We start from the raw sequence: 15,471 nt of genomic DNA on the forward strand, positions 1-15,471 counted from the left end.
AAACAACAACAACATTTTAATCTAACTCCAAAAGCTTGCACAACCAGCTATGATAAAACATTGTTCAAATTAAAATGAGACTTTATGTAGATGAACAAAGAAACCAAATGCTTATTGTTATAATTTAATTTAATGTTGAATGAAGTACAGAAAATATAGAGTACAATCAAATTAAAAGATCTGTACTGGAGGAAAAAGAAATGATTCAAGGTAACTAAATAACTGTAATCATATGAACATAACTTTACAAGTAAACTAATAAAATATTAAACTAAAAGCTATGGAATTATCCTTCTGAGAGTAACAAAATAAAGATTTGGTCATTCGGAGGACAGTGCCTCAGAAAATGACACTGTGTTTGCACATCAAACCGAGAAAACTATACTCGTACACAAAGTCACAGACAAGTCATTCACGCATTTCCTCGCACCCAAAAACCCCAAACCGATTGGATTGGTCTCAGGGTAGCCCAAAAAATCCTCATATAGAAAATTCAGTTTATGAGATTTGTTCCTTGTCAGCATGTTGTAATGCAGGGCAGGTCCGTAAACCCGTGTGTGAAGAGACCACAAAGTGAACTGCAGGGTGAAAAATGTTTGCAGGCAAAAATAGGTTTTTCTTTACTCAAGGGATACCTCAGAATTTACCAAAGAAAAAAAAAATCAACTTTCTGATGCTGCAATAAACATAAAATCTATTGTGCAGTTTGTGTTTTTTTTTTTTTTCGTAGTTTATGACTTTCCCTCCACCTCCATCTGCACTGCTCTCATGCAAAAGTTCAGGAGACACCATAGATGTGCGTGAGTTAAAATGAAACACTGAAAGGCCCGTGTAACAGTTGTGAAATAACTGTATAGGTTTGCATAAAGGAAAGAAAAGTCAAAAAGTACAGTGAAGAAAATACTGAGTGGCGGTTTAATCCGATGACTTAAAATCCCCAAAAACGCAGCTCAGGAATATTAACAGTAAATGTCTGACTGTTGTAGAGTGAAGAGTCCAGCGAGGTTTGGGGAGTGTTTTAATATTCTTTGCTAATTTGCTAACTTCCTGAGCATCTATTTAAAGTAATCTGCCTAATAAAAAAAGGAGAGGGCAGACAAAAAAAAAAAAAAATGGACGTTGCTAGTTTAACTTTGTCCAGACCTCAGCTTGCGTTTCATCCCAACTCATATGGCTCAAAAAGAAGCATAACCACAGATCCATGCTTCAGCCCGTCCGGCCTGTACGCTCATTCTGTCTGAGTGCACGTTTTGTTGCAAAGCCTCTTTCAGACATGAGCCACTTTCCTTTAACCTGGTTGCATTTAAATGTGTATGAACAGCAGCAGCTGCTTTTGATAAACCGTTCAAAAGAAAATAACCCCAATTAATAAAACACAACTTAAACTCTTATTCAGTGTTTTCTTTTTCCCACAATAAATGCAGTACTTCTTTAGTTTCATAGCAACGGACACAGGGAAGAAGAAGGAAAAAAAAAGAAATGAAAAGAATTTAAGCTGCAGCAGAAGCTTCTGTTCTCTGACTCTAAATCAATTTTTTTGATTGCGCCCAGTTTTCATCATTTGGTTTATTACAATGCAGCATTCTGGTTAGCCTGATATGACTTTAGGACATGTTAGAAGCAAACTGAAACCGAATTCTTTTAGTTTCCAGTCCTGCTTGTCTTCAGGTGAATAGAAACATGACATTTTTCTCCACAGCTATGTTTGCTTCTGCAATCCAATCAACAGCTTACAAGTAAAACATAACCTTCAACGTGTAGAAGTGGTATTTTTTTCCTAGCTGCTTTTATTCCCTACTCTGCTCCACGAATATCCAAGTGTGCTCGGCAAACTGATATAAAAAGTTGTGGAAATGTGACGTAATTTCAGGAAAACTGGTGCTATGTTTGCCCCTTTGAGCAGCAGCAGCAGCAGCTCACTTTACGTACTAATCAACCTCACGTGGATGGAAAATGTTGACCCTAACACCTTCGCTGTCTGCCACAGGCATGTCTGGATGAAGCTGTGAAGTTCACAAACCCAAAACTGATTACCGCTTTAACAAATCAACCAAATTAATTCGACATATCTCCTGTCTGAAAAGGGCTTTGCAGACTCACTTCTGGCATTAAGGGAAATGGCTTAAAATTTCTGTTTGAGTCAAGTTAAGAAAAAAACAAAAAAAATTTCAGGCTACAAAGGAAAATTAAGGCCATTTTAACTGATTTCTGTGTACTGACTGAATTCTGTATGAAATTACAGATAAAAACTGAATAAAAGGGGAAATATTGTGGTTATATAAAAACATGTGAAGACAAACATGTTTTTGAAAGGGAAGTAATGACTATAGGTTACGCGTTGACACCTTCACAGCACCTCTGTTGTTCCTCTGTGTGATAATTTTATAAACCAAATTACCACAGGGTGACGAGCGTCGGCGAGCGTCCCCCAACGTCCAAGACTGAGTTCTGCAGGTGGGAACGGCGAACGATCACTGGTGCCGGCTCATCAAAGAGAGCAGAAGCAGACAGTGAAACATGCAGAATTGTCTTCAAGTACAGCAGTCCTCCTGTGGTTCACACACACGCACACACACACACTCTCATTTGCGAACGTTCATTTTCCAAAACTTCCCAAGTTAGCAAAGGCATCTTGTTTGGGTGGGACCATAGCTGGGGTGATGGAGTGAGTTAGGCCCATTCCTGCTCCTGGCACTCCAACGCCTGTCATCCCTCCCATCATCACCGGGGCGGCCATGCCCATATTCATGCTCATGTTCATTCCCATCATCCCCTGGTTTACAGGAATTCCACCCTGCAAACCCGTGGTCATTGAAGGGGGCATACCCATGGCCAGGGAAGCGGGCACGCCCATCGTCATGGCGTTGCCCGTCATCATGGGGTTGGCCGGCGGTCTAATGGGTGTCACGTGGGGCGGCGAGCTGATGTTCAGTCCTCCAAAGCTTTGAGCCATTATGTTAACGGGAGGCACCCCTGGGAAGAAAAACCCACACAAAATTTAATCTGTTTAGTTTATGAAAGCCTCAAAATGTGCAATAAAGAGCTCATACTTGTTTGACAATTACACAGTTTAGGCTAAGCTGATAAATTTACATTAATGTACAAAAGTTTACTGCATGGGTTTCATGTTTACTAAATGTTCTCAATTACTTCTGCAGAATGATAATAAGCTTTAACATACAGCCAGAGTGAAAAAGAACTATTTTCAGCAACAAAAACAAATTTGCATTATATTTTTAATAAACGATTTATGGTATTTAACTTGCAACTCAGCAAAGTACTAATAATACTACAAGTGTTTGTTTTGATATCTTGTTGTATTTTGGACTTTTCTTTTGTGAAACAAAAGGAATTTTTACTTGTGCTATGTAGAACCCAACAGAACGAGCACGTTAAACTTAAAAAAAATAATATTTAACAAATTTTATGATTCTGAAAGTTCTGCTCAGACTTTGTTGTAAGAGGTCTACATTACTGTTTGAGGAAGAGATCTGTAAATATTTTTTTTTCATCATTTGCATCACTGAAATTCATTTATAAAACATCCATAAGCATGCTCAGATTTTAAAACTAAATGCACCACTCCTTAAGATAACACTTATTTCTTATCATTTCTATTTCATATTGTTAAACTTTAACATTTGCAAAATGATTAATAACCTCACTAAATCTGCAACAATAGTTTTGTTCAGATCCGCAGCACATCTAAAAGCACATCATGTGTAATATTTCCACAAAAAATGACCCCAGGTTTAAAGCACTCTACCTTGCTGCTGGATGATATTGTTGAGAGTAGGTGGGGTCTTAGTGGGGTTGAGTCCTGCTGAAAGAAAGTCCAAGCTGATGTTAACGGAGGGGTCAGACCACGTTGACCCTAATGACCCCTGACCTCCGACGCCAGCTTTCTGCTGTTGCCCCATTGGCTGCTGGGAGACCATGCCTCCCAAATTCTGAAACAAATATTTTTCTACAATGAATACAAGGTGTGCGGTTGGAAAGTATTTACCCCATCATATCATGGAACACAGACAATAGGTTTTGGATTATTCTTTTGACGAAATTTCCTGTCAACAGTTTAACATCGTTTTTAGTAATTTAGGACAGATCGTCCTGTGAGTCATACCTGCTGAGAGTGAGAGTGGGGCATCGTAGGCATGGCAACAGCTGCTCCTGGCGTCATTCCTCCCACAGAGAAAGTCATGCTCTGAGAAGCGCTCAGCGTTGCGTGCGGATTGGTCAGCTGATGGGTAACGCCACCCATCAGGTCCAGAAGCTCAGCAGACGGTGGGACAGAGGTGGATTTAGAGGCTGGTGTTGTGGGTGACTGGCTGCTGCCAAACAGGTCAGCGGCAGGCTGGGATGGAGCAGAGCCGGATGAAGCTGGAGGATTTCCTGAAAAGGAATTCCAGTCTCCAAATTCTCCATTTCCACTGGATGGAGCAGCAGCTAATAACAAAACAGTAATGAGTGATTGATAGTTTATTTCATAAATTAAATGATAAAAAGTGATGGTACGCTAAGGATGAGCAATCAGAGGTGCAGGTACTGCGTACCGATGAGTGTTAGCCCACTTCAAGCACTGGTTTCAGTTACCACAGCACAAGTTCACAGATAGGAAGTTTACCTGTGGAAGTGGGGAGGCTTGCAGAGGCTGCAGGTGAGGAAAAGTCAGCAAATCCACCAATGAGGTCTGAACTGGCTCCTGAATGGGTGGACACAAATATAAATTTCTATAAAAGGTGGCACAAACGGAGGGTTTAAAAGTAGCTGTTAGCTGGTGAAAACTGAAGTATAAAACCTTCATTCGGCTACTTTTTGTTAATTGACTAAAAATGCTTTGTAAACGTTTGCCTAGAAGAGTCCCTGCGTTATCTCCAATCTGCATAATGATTCAAAATGTAATTTTATTCACAATAAATGGTGATTTTCTTCCACCCTGAGTTTGTTTTTGATCATTTCTGTTGATTCATCTTTGAGCACTTTACTTCAGGTTTACTGCCTTGGCTAAATGAATTCTCCATCTGATCTTCTGAAAACTCTCCCAGTCCTTCCAAAATGCCAAAAATGATCTCAAATTGTGCTGATTTTGGACTCTTCAAAAACTCTAACAAAATTGTTCCAAATCCCAGGAAAATGCATTTCTGATGTTCTAAATTTCTTCTTTTTTTATGTGCCCAGTGGATGGTCAGCCCCCTACTTTTTCTAAACACCCTCCTACTCCTGAAACCTTTGAAGCCCCTGCAGAACTTCCTTCTTCAACAAAAAGCTGCTTGTAGTCACCTGCTGCTGCGCTCTCATTGGATGAAGGGTCAATCACTAACAGGTCGGCCAGTCCACCGCTGGAAGACTTGCTGCCTGTGGGCTGAAGAGGTGGGTACAGTGACCGAACATGTGCAAACAACAAAAACGTGTGTCGCATTCGAACCAAAAGCACGCGAGTACCTTTTCCTCGGGGCTCTTGTCTCCTGTGTAGTGGGCCGCAGCACCCAGGTCCAGCGTCTTGGTGCTTGCCGCTCCGCTGCGTTTCCGCGTGGTGGTGGTTGTGGTTTCTGTTGCTTGTGTGATCTGGATGCTCTTTGTTGTGACAGTTTCCTCTTCGTCTTTGAACTCGATCGTTTCCTGCCTGCCGTTTCTTGATGCTCTGTCCTCCTCGTTGTCACTATGGCAACCAGATGAGGAAAAAGCCTCAGCCCCTCATGAGATTATGCTATTTAGTAGCTCTACCCTTACAGTATGTTCTCTGTATGTTGCTGGTTAGATATATAATCCATAAGTTGTTTTGCAGAGGTTTAAACATCTCGCAAACAAGTCATGACCTCAGTCTGAGAAGCTTGTTTGCCACAGTGTTAAAAAGAAAAACTACACAGAACGTCCAAACTATTTTAATAGAAGCATTGATTTAAGGATGTATTCAAATGTTTACCTGATTCTGTCAGGCGAGTCGTCTCGTTCCTTCTTTCTGAACTTGTTGAGTGTGTCGTCGATTGTGCTGCCGATCTTGTCACTGATTTCTCCGAGCTTCTCACTAAAAGGGAAAGCTCCTCTGCTCTTGTCCCAGTCCTCATCCCACTTACTCCGATCTAATTCATTAGCTGGAAAGAAAGAAAAAAAAAAAAACAAAGGCAAAAATTCAAATCATTTGACCCAATGACATAAACCTCCCATGTTCAGCTACATGCTTTTCGATATTTAAATTTTTAGACCCATTTAGAAATGTTTTGCATATTGTTACACACGTTTTGAATCGCATCATCTTTTTTTAATCCCGTTAATCTGTCAAAAGAACTCAGTGAGCTACTTACAGTTCTTAAAGCTGCCCCCTCCTCCACCCATGCTGTCAGAGGAGACGCCGATGTATTTATCTTTGTTCTTCTTCGCTTTCTTCCTCTCCTCTCTGAGTCTGTCGTCGTCTTGGATGAACTCCACCATCTCCTTCACCTTCTGACGCACATTGATACCCTGATCCTTACCATTCTCATCTGTATACAGCACACAAGCACAGTTTTTTTTTTTAATGAAAGAAATGTAAAGCAGCAGAACTACAAGGCCATTTCTACTCGACGGCAGATTTGTGACATCCTGCCTTTAAAACCACTGTCATATGCCCTCATCTACGGCAAAACACCTTGATCTGAAAGCTGGAGTTGGCAACAAAGATTGAAAAGAGTTTAACAAGTGATGAAAAGGCTGTTTGTTTTTATTTAGAGACTCACCAATGAAGTGGTAATTTTCTAGAGATCGCAGGTCGTAGATGTGTTCTCTGGCACTGGTCACGACTCTCTCAGAGCCATTCCTGATCAGATAGGCCAGCAGGAGTAAGGCCTGCGAGAGGGACATTAAAAAAATTGACTATTAGCCAGAAATTTAACGATAAAAATAAAAAAAAAAACAGTTAAGAGTCTATAGACACCTCATTAACTATATGAAACATCTTTCTAAACATACTAAACTTTATCTGTTGCAACATTTACCACAGATTAGTTTTACATAATTTTGTAGTGATGAACCAACAGTGGAAAAAGTGCACTGCTCTGATTTTTGCATGATAACATTTGCATGACGTTATTCAATGAGAAACACATCTTTCTCAAATAACTTCAGCAGAAAATTCAAATACGCTGTCCGAAGTGGGTTGAAAACAACTAAAAAAACACAAGTTTTTTTTATTTCGAATACATTAAAAAAATAAGCTAAATCCAGACCAAACCTACATAAACAAGTCACACAGCCCAACAAAACGTAGAAAGAACATGATAGGTTGGCATTCACACCTTGTAGACTCGTCTCCAGTTTTTCTTGTTATCCTTCAACATCCTGGTCCACAGCATGTTCATCACCTCTGGGAACTGCTCGTACATGAACGTAGCCCTACACACACACACACACAACCAAAAGTACTGCGTTACAGTTCCAATTAAAAGAACGTGTGTTTAAACAAAACAGAATCAGAGAGAGTGAGCATTATTATGTCACAATGAAATGCATCTGCGACCTCATTACTGACGGCGAACGTGCATCTAAACCGGGTGTTCGACACCTACTTGGCTATTTCTCCCATTAGTTGCCCAGAGGGTCCCCAGGGGTCATCGTTGGTGGCTTCTCTGACCTTTGACTCGATCTCCGAGTAGTTCATAACCACATTAGTGCTGTGGGCAGAAAGAAATATTGCTGTAAATTCTCTGAGACTTGTTTCTAGAGAACAATCTCACAAACACTGGATCAATTTAACCAAAACATTAAACACACAAAAACGAACTGAAGTCAGTTCTTTTGTCACCATTGTTTGGGGACAGAAAGAAAGTCATGTATATAAGTGCACAAACTGTCAACACTTATAGATTTAAATAATTGTGAGGGTTGGGATTGTCACAGCGTTGATCAGTTCCTGTCATACACAGAAGACAAGATATCGTAAAAATAAAAGAAAATAGCATTTGTCTGGTGACTAGAAGACTCTTGCTAAACTGAATAATAAATGCCTTCCTAAAAGCCTTTGTGCTCTGACCAGAAACACACAATGTTTTCACGGTATTTAGGGAGGAGAGGAAGTGTGTACATCAAAGTGAGGTGATCAGAGAGTGTGTGAGAGAAGAATGGGAGGTACACACACAAACCCCTCTCTCTACGTATGCCTGCTTCCTGCTTCTTTTTGTGTTTGTGGCTTACTTGCTGCCGTCTTCATGAGTCCTGCTTGCTCTGGAGACAACTACCAAAAAAAAAAAAAACAGAGTACTGCAACTCAAAGCGCCTCTTCAGTTTCCCGTCACATTCTCTTTTATCTATTGCTCCTTCGTGGCGTTTTTTTTTTTAACTTTCTGCTTCTGATTGTCAATCCTCTACCTTCAGAGTAAACAGTCGCTTTCTTTTCCTGACTGCCTTGACATCTCTTTGTCGTCTAAAACCTGCCAGATTCCCAACAAGAATGAATTCACAACAATCTGCGCTAACAGCAGTTGCCTTTGACTGTGCCTTTCTGTGCTGACACAAAAAGCAAAGAGCTGTGCATACAGTAAGTGGGACTCTTTATCTGCTGAAATAGAAAAGCCACCGCTGCCAGTTCCACGGAGGCAGATCAATAATGGAGCGTATTCATTGTGTCCAGCCAGGCACAACCAGCAGCTGATGGGAACTAGTGTCTATACTCCACGTTAAGCTTCTTTTCCAGTCTCCATTCGTCTGTTTACAACCACAGCTTGTTGGTTCGCAGGATGACTGAATGAATGAATGTTTAATTTGAACGTATGAATTCAGACACAACACATTTTATCAAAACAATTAAATATCTGAACATGTTCAAAAGGAGTAGAAGCATATGCTTTTTTAAGACCTACCCTTCTTCACAGTTGTCAACATAAAGAAACTGACTTTTGTTCCGATGATGGCCTTAAAATATAAAAAAAATGCCAAAAACAAACAGGACTTGATAGTCAGAACAAGACACAAACCACTCAGGTTTATCAAATACATTTTGCTAAAACTAATCGGGTTTTATCCCGAAATTTGACATTAATCCTACAGTCAGAAAAGTTCTAGTTATAGGTTTTTTAGTTTTGGTTGTTAAAGCCAAAAATGAGATAAATGGTCATTAATTAAAAACTCCACCAAGACACTTTAGCTACAAGGTGAAGGTTTTAACTTCAAAAAAATGTTTTTGTTGAGTTGGGATTTATTGCAGGCATGCTGTATAAGATTGCACAGATGTGCATCAGTATCATCATTGTGATCTATATTTAAAATACATGAAATTACAACTACTTATTAGCATGGTCCAAATTGGTCAAACTGTATCATCTTTATTACTAAATAGGAGTGTTTTTCTACTACAGATTCTTCCAAGTTAAGGTGTTTTTACTAGGAGAAATGTTAAAAGAAAAAAACTTGGCATGTCTAGTAATTGTCTGCATTAATTTACACAACACAAGCTAAAAAGGTACGATCACATGAACTCGTCAAAGTGAGCTGATATTTGCTGTTTTTACAGAAGCCTGACAAGTTACATCGACCCCCTAAAACATCTAATGATGTAGAAATTATGTTAGAAGCATAAAAACTGACAGATATCATGGCTGCAACAAACTCGGCTGAGTAAAACCAGGAAAGCTGAGTTCCTGCACTGCTGCACACTACAGATCTGAGGTGGTCTAGTTTTTACTCAGCAAAAGGTAAATTGTTCAGCGCAGCTCATTATGCAGTGGGAACAGACAGGGGAGGAAGATGCTGTTCCTCCTCCTCCTCTTCCTGCAGGGCCACACACTGCACAAACCGTGCTGCAACATAACAAATATCCAGAAGGCATGGATCACAAAGAAACATGCGTTTGACACAAACAACCACCACAGTTTGGTGTATCTGATGGTCATCAAGCCTTGTTGTTTAAGACCAGTTGGGGTGGGGGAATGGGCCTCCATAGAGCGATGTGGCTGCTGGGTAGGAAATAGTACACACTGCTTCTTTTAAAACAATTATTTAATCACGCTACAACCAGCCCTCCGCTCCGGGTGTTTAATGCTGTCTGAGCATCAGCAGGGCGGGACAGGGCGTGAGCCTGCAGCAGCAGGGACACCTGACCTGTTAGCATCCACAGCCTAATTAGCTAGCTGCTACGGATAAAAACATAAATTAATGGTTTAAATTGTTGGGTTTTCCGAGCTGTGATAGTAACGCGGGAGACAACACAGCTTTTTGAAAAGAAATGTGTCACAGGGTTAGCAGCTGGCAGCTAGCCAGCTCGTCGAGGCTAACAACTGGAGGCTACCGCCGTGACACCGCGGCCCCGTGCCGTCCTCTCCGTGTCAGCGGTGAGAGCTGCCGATGCTGCCGGCAGGACGCCGCCGCATCTCCGAGCCACTGAGGGGTTTAGCTCCGGCTAGCTCCGCCCGCCTCCCCGCCCCGGTACTCACGCTTTGTCCACAAGCTCCCTGACTTTCCACATGTTCAGCATCTCCACACAGAACCGCGGGCTCGCACCCCCACCCCCCGTCGATGCTGCGTCGCCCGCGTGTCTCGAGGCCCCGCGAGTCGGAGGTGGTAGTCCCGGCCGCGCCGACGGATCAGCTCCGGTGAAACAGCGGCCGCTGCTGCGGGTGACGGACCGACCGGGCCGCAGTTGCTACGGAAACGTCCTCTGCCTACGTCACCGCAGCGTCACTGGAGGCTACTCGCGCGGATTTGAAGCATAGGCGATTTTACGACCCAGTTACATAATAATAAACCTAAATAAAATATTGAAATTGTAACTTTCCACAGTAATCTGAATTCAGAAACAAATAATAGCCAATAACAACAAACGCTCATGTCAGTTTCCGTCATTTTTTATAACTTTTTACAAATAGAAAGTTGTGTAAAATGTAAATTAAAATAGAATGCAGGGGTTTGCAAATCTCAGAAATGGAACATAGTCATCTATCCATCCATCCATTCATCCATCCATCCATCCATCTTCCCAGAGACTCTCCGGCTCCTCCTGGGGGATCCCAGGCTGTTCCCAGGTCAGAGAGGATTCATAATCCCTCCAGTGAGTTCTGGGTCTGTCCTGAGGTCTCGTCCCAGTGGGACCTGCCTGGAAAACCTCCAAAAACAAGCAACCAGGAGGCATTCTAATCAGATGCCTGAACCACCTCAGCTGACTCCTTTCCATGCAGAGGAGCAGCGGCTCTGCTCTGAGCTCCTCACCTCATCTCTAAGGCCGAGTCCAGCTGCCCTGCGAAGGAAGCTCATTTCAGCCGCTTGTATCTCGTTCTTTTGGTCATGAGCCGCACCTCGTGACCTCAGGTGAGGGTTGGGACTTAGGTGGACTAGTAAGTCGAGAGCTTTGCATTTCGACACAACTCTTTTGTCAACCTTACGTTTTACGGAACATCCCAACTTTTAATTGGGGTTGTAATTTATCTTTAAACTTTATTATAAATGCTACAAACTGCAGATAAATGATTATTAAAGACTTAAGTGATGTGTTTCCAGAGTTAGACTGTAAATTATTTTTTTAACGTGTTTCTGTTTGAATGGTAAATGTGTTTTTTGACAAAATGTACAACCTGTTTATTAGTCACATGCCTCAGCATCTGAACTCATGGGTGAGTGGATTTTTGGCTGAGCCTCTGAGTCAGCCAGAGCTTGAATTATTGATAAGTTGGCTCATTTATGAAGGTTCACAATCTGCTTTGGAAAAGAAAAACAAAAACAAGTCAAACACGGGTTTCTAAAAGTGGTGCTTATCTTGTGCAGTGTTTGTTTTTCTCATAATGTTAAGCATGTATGTTTTAAGCATATTTATTTCATTGTTATTTTTTTTTTGCATTTTTTAAAAGAGTTATCTGTTTGATAAGGGGCACAATGGGGTCAAAGCCAAAGGATCGGTGAAATGTAGACCCTCCCAGTTCTCCATTTAGGACCGAGCTAGTTTCTTCTCTGGGTCTGTTTTTGCCCGCTAAATGACTCAAAATTATTATTTTTAGGAGAATATCATCTTTTAGTTTAAGTCTTTCTACACTCCTGTTGCCATGGTGATCCTCTTGCAGCATAGCAACAACCTCAGCACCGAGCAGAGTCCCGGTGGGTCGGACTCCGGGGCTCTGAGCCGGGCGGGTCACACTGGGGCGGCCGTCGTTCTGGGGTTCATCCTGGTGCTGGGCTTCCTCGGGAACTTCTTGTCGCTCCTGGTGTTTTCTCGCTTCCCCGAGCTGCGGACTCCGGCCAACCTGCTCCTCATCAACATCAGCATCAGCAACCTGCTGGTCTGCCTGTTCGGGACCCCGCTCAGCTTCGCGGCCAGCCTGCGCGGCAGGTGGCTGACCGGAAGCTACGGGTGCCGCTGGTATGGCTTCTGCAACGCGCTGTTCGGTAACTAAACCGTTTTTACACAGGAGTTTAAAAATAGTTCAGCCTCGGTTATGTTTCAGTGTTTATAAGCAAATGATTTACAATAACGATGGCCAGTAGTTTGTCATTATGACTCTGCCAATTTATATAAACCTAAAAATTGTGCAATGCAAAGTCTATGTCAGGGTTATAAAACTAAACAGCTCACGGGTCTAACATCCAGCAGTTATTGTCATCATTTAAGTTTATTTTTTGATTTAAAATCTAGTTTTATTTTAAATAACTCATCTGTGGGCTGGACTGAGCTCACCCACGGTCCAGATGTGGCCCCTGGACCTCCAGTTGAATAGCCCTAGTCTACATGAACAGGTCAAACATGATCAAGTTATTATGTTAAAGCAGGCCATCTGAGCAAGTGTGTGTTTATTATTGTTTTTATTTAGGCTTTACTTTTTGTCAATGAACCTGTTGCGTATTTCATTTTGACGTGATTAGAAAATCAGATTTATTAATTTAATAAACAGATTTATTATTTATCATCTTGAAAATGCTTCTCATGAGGATCATTCAATAATAGACTCGTTTTTCTACATGTTACTACATGTTATCAGTATTAAACAGTGGTAAATATTGTTTTCCTGTTTGTTTTGTTGTAAGTTTTTTTTTAACCATTCATAAATCAAAATGTTCAGCTAATTCAGGAGATGAATGCAAGGACTTTTATGTTTCATAACTTTTTTTACTTTACCAAATATTTAATTTTATTTGCAATTTCTTCTCAAAAATACGCCAAGATCTCTTTAATTCCTTCAAAAACGTTCTTGCTCTACTTTTTTCTACTTTACAGCAAATAGAATCTTGTCTTCACATTTGAAGCTGGATGAGATAAAGTTGTCAAAAAAAATATAAAAACATAAATTGTTCAGTAGATGATTATTTGTTTTGACTATAATTTTCAAGGCTGTTATTTGTTTACATACTGAAGAAGTCCATTTCTTCTTCTGTGGTGGTTGTGAACCTGTTTTCATGATGACTGATCTTTGTTTACCTGACGTGTCTGCCTGGTAGGCGTCGTGTCTCTGGTGTCTCTGTCTTTGCTGTCTTTTGAGCGGTACTCTGTGCTGCTTCGTGGGACCCAGCTGAACTCCTCTCAGTACCGCAGGGCCAGACTCGCCGTGGCCATCTCCTGGTTCTACTCACTGATCTGGACTCTGCCGCCGCTGCTGGGCTGGAGCAGGTCTGCGCTAACTGCACCTGTAACACCTCACTTCTCACAGTCAAGTCTGATCATGTCATGCTCTGATCAAAAGAAACAGTTTTCAGATTTAAGATAAATCAGGGCACAAATCAAACTGAGCTTCGTTAATTAGGCTGTAAAATCCTAACATCTGTCTCTCCTGTGGAGCAGCTATGGGCCTGAGGGTCCCGGCACCGTCTGCTCGGTCCAGTGGCAGCAGCGCTCGGCCACGTCTCGCTCCTACATCAGCTGCTTGTTCCTCTTCTGCCTCCTCCTGCCACTGCTGCTTATGTTCTTCTGCTACGGCCGCCTCCTGCTGGCTGTCCGAAGTGTGGCGAGACAGGTTAGTTCCCAGGCTTGACCTCTGACCCCTTTGTGACGACTAACCTCTCAGTCTCTTGGGGTCGCCAGTTGTTTGAAAGCAGTGCACCCCTCCAGGTGGGCAGGACCGACCAGTCCTCGTCTGACCGGAGCGAGGGCCGCGTCCTCCTGATGGTGGTCACCATGGTGACGGGATACCTGCTGTGCTGGATGCCTTACGGTGTTGTGGCGATGGTGGCCTCTTTTGGACAGCCAGGCGTGGTGACACCCATTGCCAGTTTGATCCCCTCTCTGCTGGCGAAGACCAGCACCGTCCTTAACCCGGTAATCTACGTCCTGCTCAACACTCAGGTAAAAGATCTGTGACGTCTTGTTTACTGCAACAGATATCTTAGTTCAGATCTTCTGAAGTGGTGTTCTGTGGAAAAGTTATGAACAGTTAATATCTTACCTGTTGTAGGTAGCTCTTTGAATGGCCTCAGTTAGGAGAAATAGTTTCATTCTGCTAGTTCGGGCAGAGAAAAGTGGACTGTCGTCATAATAAAACAATTTGAATCCTAAAGATTTCATAGCAATTTATGCAAACGCTATTTTATAAACCTTTACATTGCTGTCAATTTAGCATTACATACTTATTTACAAATAATTCCATTATTTGCAAGCAGCCAGCAGTAGCACATCTGGTGCCGTCTAAAACAAATGAGAACAACAGGAGGTGGGAGAAGGCACTTTTACTGTCGACGCTAATGCTCGTTTTCCAGCAGCTTCTACTTGAAGGCAGATCTGCTCTGCTCATGGGACGTTTGAGTTTTTCCAAGCTGTTGCCGAGGGTTACAGTTTGGGATTTCCTCCAGACCTCAACAAGCTATTAGCAGTCAATCATGATCACTTACAGGAAGTTATGAGGCCATGATGGGCCAGAAGAGGTTTGGGAACTCTGAGTCACTGGCTGTTTTCACTTTAGATTAATTTCACAAAACAAACAATTAAACTTGGGCACTAAATTCTTGGCATTTCTTTTTAAATTAGTCCTCAGATATCTCCAAAAATACAAGGTGCATTTTCACCTTTAACCCTCTCTGGCTCAAATTAAGTTTTAGTAACACGAAAAATCCGAAATGTTGTTGCAACGCCTGCCTTGAGAGGGTTAAATAATTGCTTTTTTGTTGCGCTCATCTTCATATTGTGCATCATTTTCAGCAGTAAATTGTGTCTGTGCCAGGTTTGATGTGTTACTTTCACCTATATTTGTGTCTCTCTCAGTTCTCCAGATGTTTCCTCTTCATGATCAGGTGCAGCTCAGAAGCTCCAGCCTCTTCGGTGATTTTACCGAGCAGCGGGGGGCTCTGGCCTCCTCGGCTGCCCACTGAGGAGCAAAACACGGTTCCTGCCATGTTCCCATCCAGAGACGAGCCGGAACGGCAGCCTGTCCAGATGCATGTGGCTCAAACCTGAAGGGGTGAAGATTGTAACACATGCTCAAAAGATTTCTGTTTCACTTTGTTTTTTTTTCCTTCTGTGAATTAAAACTGTGCCATGTCGTCCAAGCACCACCAGAGGGCGCTGTGTCTCCTAACTTATTCTCTAATGAATGA

At 42.1% G+C, this 15,471-nt stretch overlaps 2 protein-coding genes across 3 annotated transcripts; one reads left to right on the forward strand and one right to left on the reverse strand.

Annotated features, from left to right (window-relative positions):
* Positions 1-667: 667 nt before the first annotated feature.
* LOC108239004 (clathrin interactor 1-like) lies at positions 668-14,266 on the reverse strand. 2 transcript variants are annotated; one of them, XM_037979234.1, is made up of 12 exons: positions 13,367-14,266; positions 7,542-7,646; positions 7,272-7,368; positions 6,714-6,822; positions 6,303-6,479; positions 5,924-6,092; positions 5,443-5,659; positions 5,281-5,362; positions 4,625-4,702; positions 4,124-4,446; positions 3,767-3,950; positions 668-2,973 (listed from the first exon to the last, which is right to left on the reverse strand). In XM_037979234.1, exons 2-12 carry the CDS (start codon positions 7,631-7,633, stop codon positions 2,597-2,599), a joined length of 1,905 nt encoding a protein of 634 aa, XP_037835162.1. In that variant the 5' UTR covers positions 7,634-7,646; positions 13,367-14,266; the 3' UTR covers positions 668-2,596. The 2 variants fall into 2 exon arrangements, with proteins under 2 accessions (XP_037835162.1, XP_017276920.1); XM_017421431.3 differs by lacking the exon at positions 13,367-14,266 and adding an exon at positions 10,401-10,624.
* LOC108238917 (pinopsin-like) lies at positions 12,000-15,434 on the forward strand. The gene is made up of 6 exons (XM_037979236.1): positions 12,000-12,339; positions 13,387-13,555; positions 13,727-13,898; positions 13,950-13,958; positions 14,012-14,227; positions 15,140-15,434. The coding sequence occupies exons 1-6, from the start codon at positions 12,000-12,002 to the stop codon at positions 15,329-15,331; spliced, it is 1,098 nt and encodes a 365-aa protein (XP_037835164.1). The 3' UTR covers positions 15,332-15,434.
* The last annotated feature ends 37 nt before the right edge of the window (positions 15,435-15,471 follow it).

This window comes from Kryptolebias marmoratus, linkage group LG13 (genome assembly GCF_001649575.2).
Source record: "Kryptolebias marmoratus isolate JLee-2015 linkage group LG13, ASM164957v2, whole genome shotgun sequence".
In the NCBI taxonomy this organism is placed as follows: domain Eukaryota; kingdom Metazoa; phylum Chordata; class Actinopteri; order Cyprinodontiformes; family Rivulidae; genus Kryptolebias; species Kryptolebias marmoratus.

Bases quoted from the DNA above. Each gene is read 5' to 3' on its own strand.
- LOC108239004 (XM_017421431.3), bottom strand. From the start codon at position 10,441: ATGCTGAACATGTGGAAAGTCAGGGAGCTTGTGGACAAAGC. The intron at 6,093-6,302 runs GTAAGTAGCTCA...CTTTCTTTCCAG, and splicing joins AGGGGGCAGCTTTAAGAACT to CTAATGAATTAGATCGGAGT. The intron at 4,703-5,280 runs GTGACTACAAGC...CCACCCATTCAG, and splicing joins CAATGAGAGCGCAGCAGCAG to GAGCCAGTTCAGACCTCATT.
- LOC108238917 (XM_037979236.1), top strand. From the start codon at position 12,000: ATGGTGATCCTCTTGCAGCATAGCAACAACCTCAGCACCGAGCAGAGT. The intron at 13,556-13,726 runs GTCTGCGCTAAC...CCTGTGGAGCAG, and splicing joins CCGCTGCTGGGCTGGAGCAG to CTATGGGCCTGAGGGTCCCG. The intron at 14,228-15,139 runs GTAAAAGATCTG...TGTCTCTCTCAG, and splicing joins ACGTCCTGCTCAACACTCAG to TTCTCCAGATGTTTCCTCTT.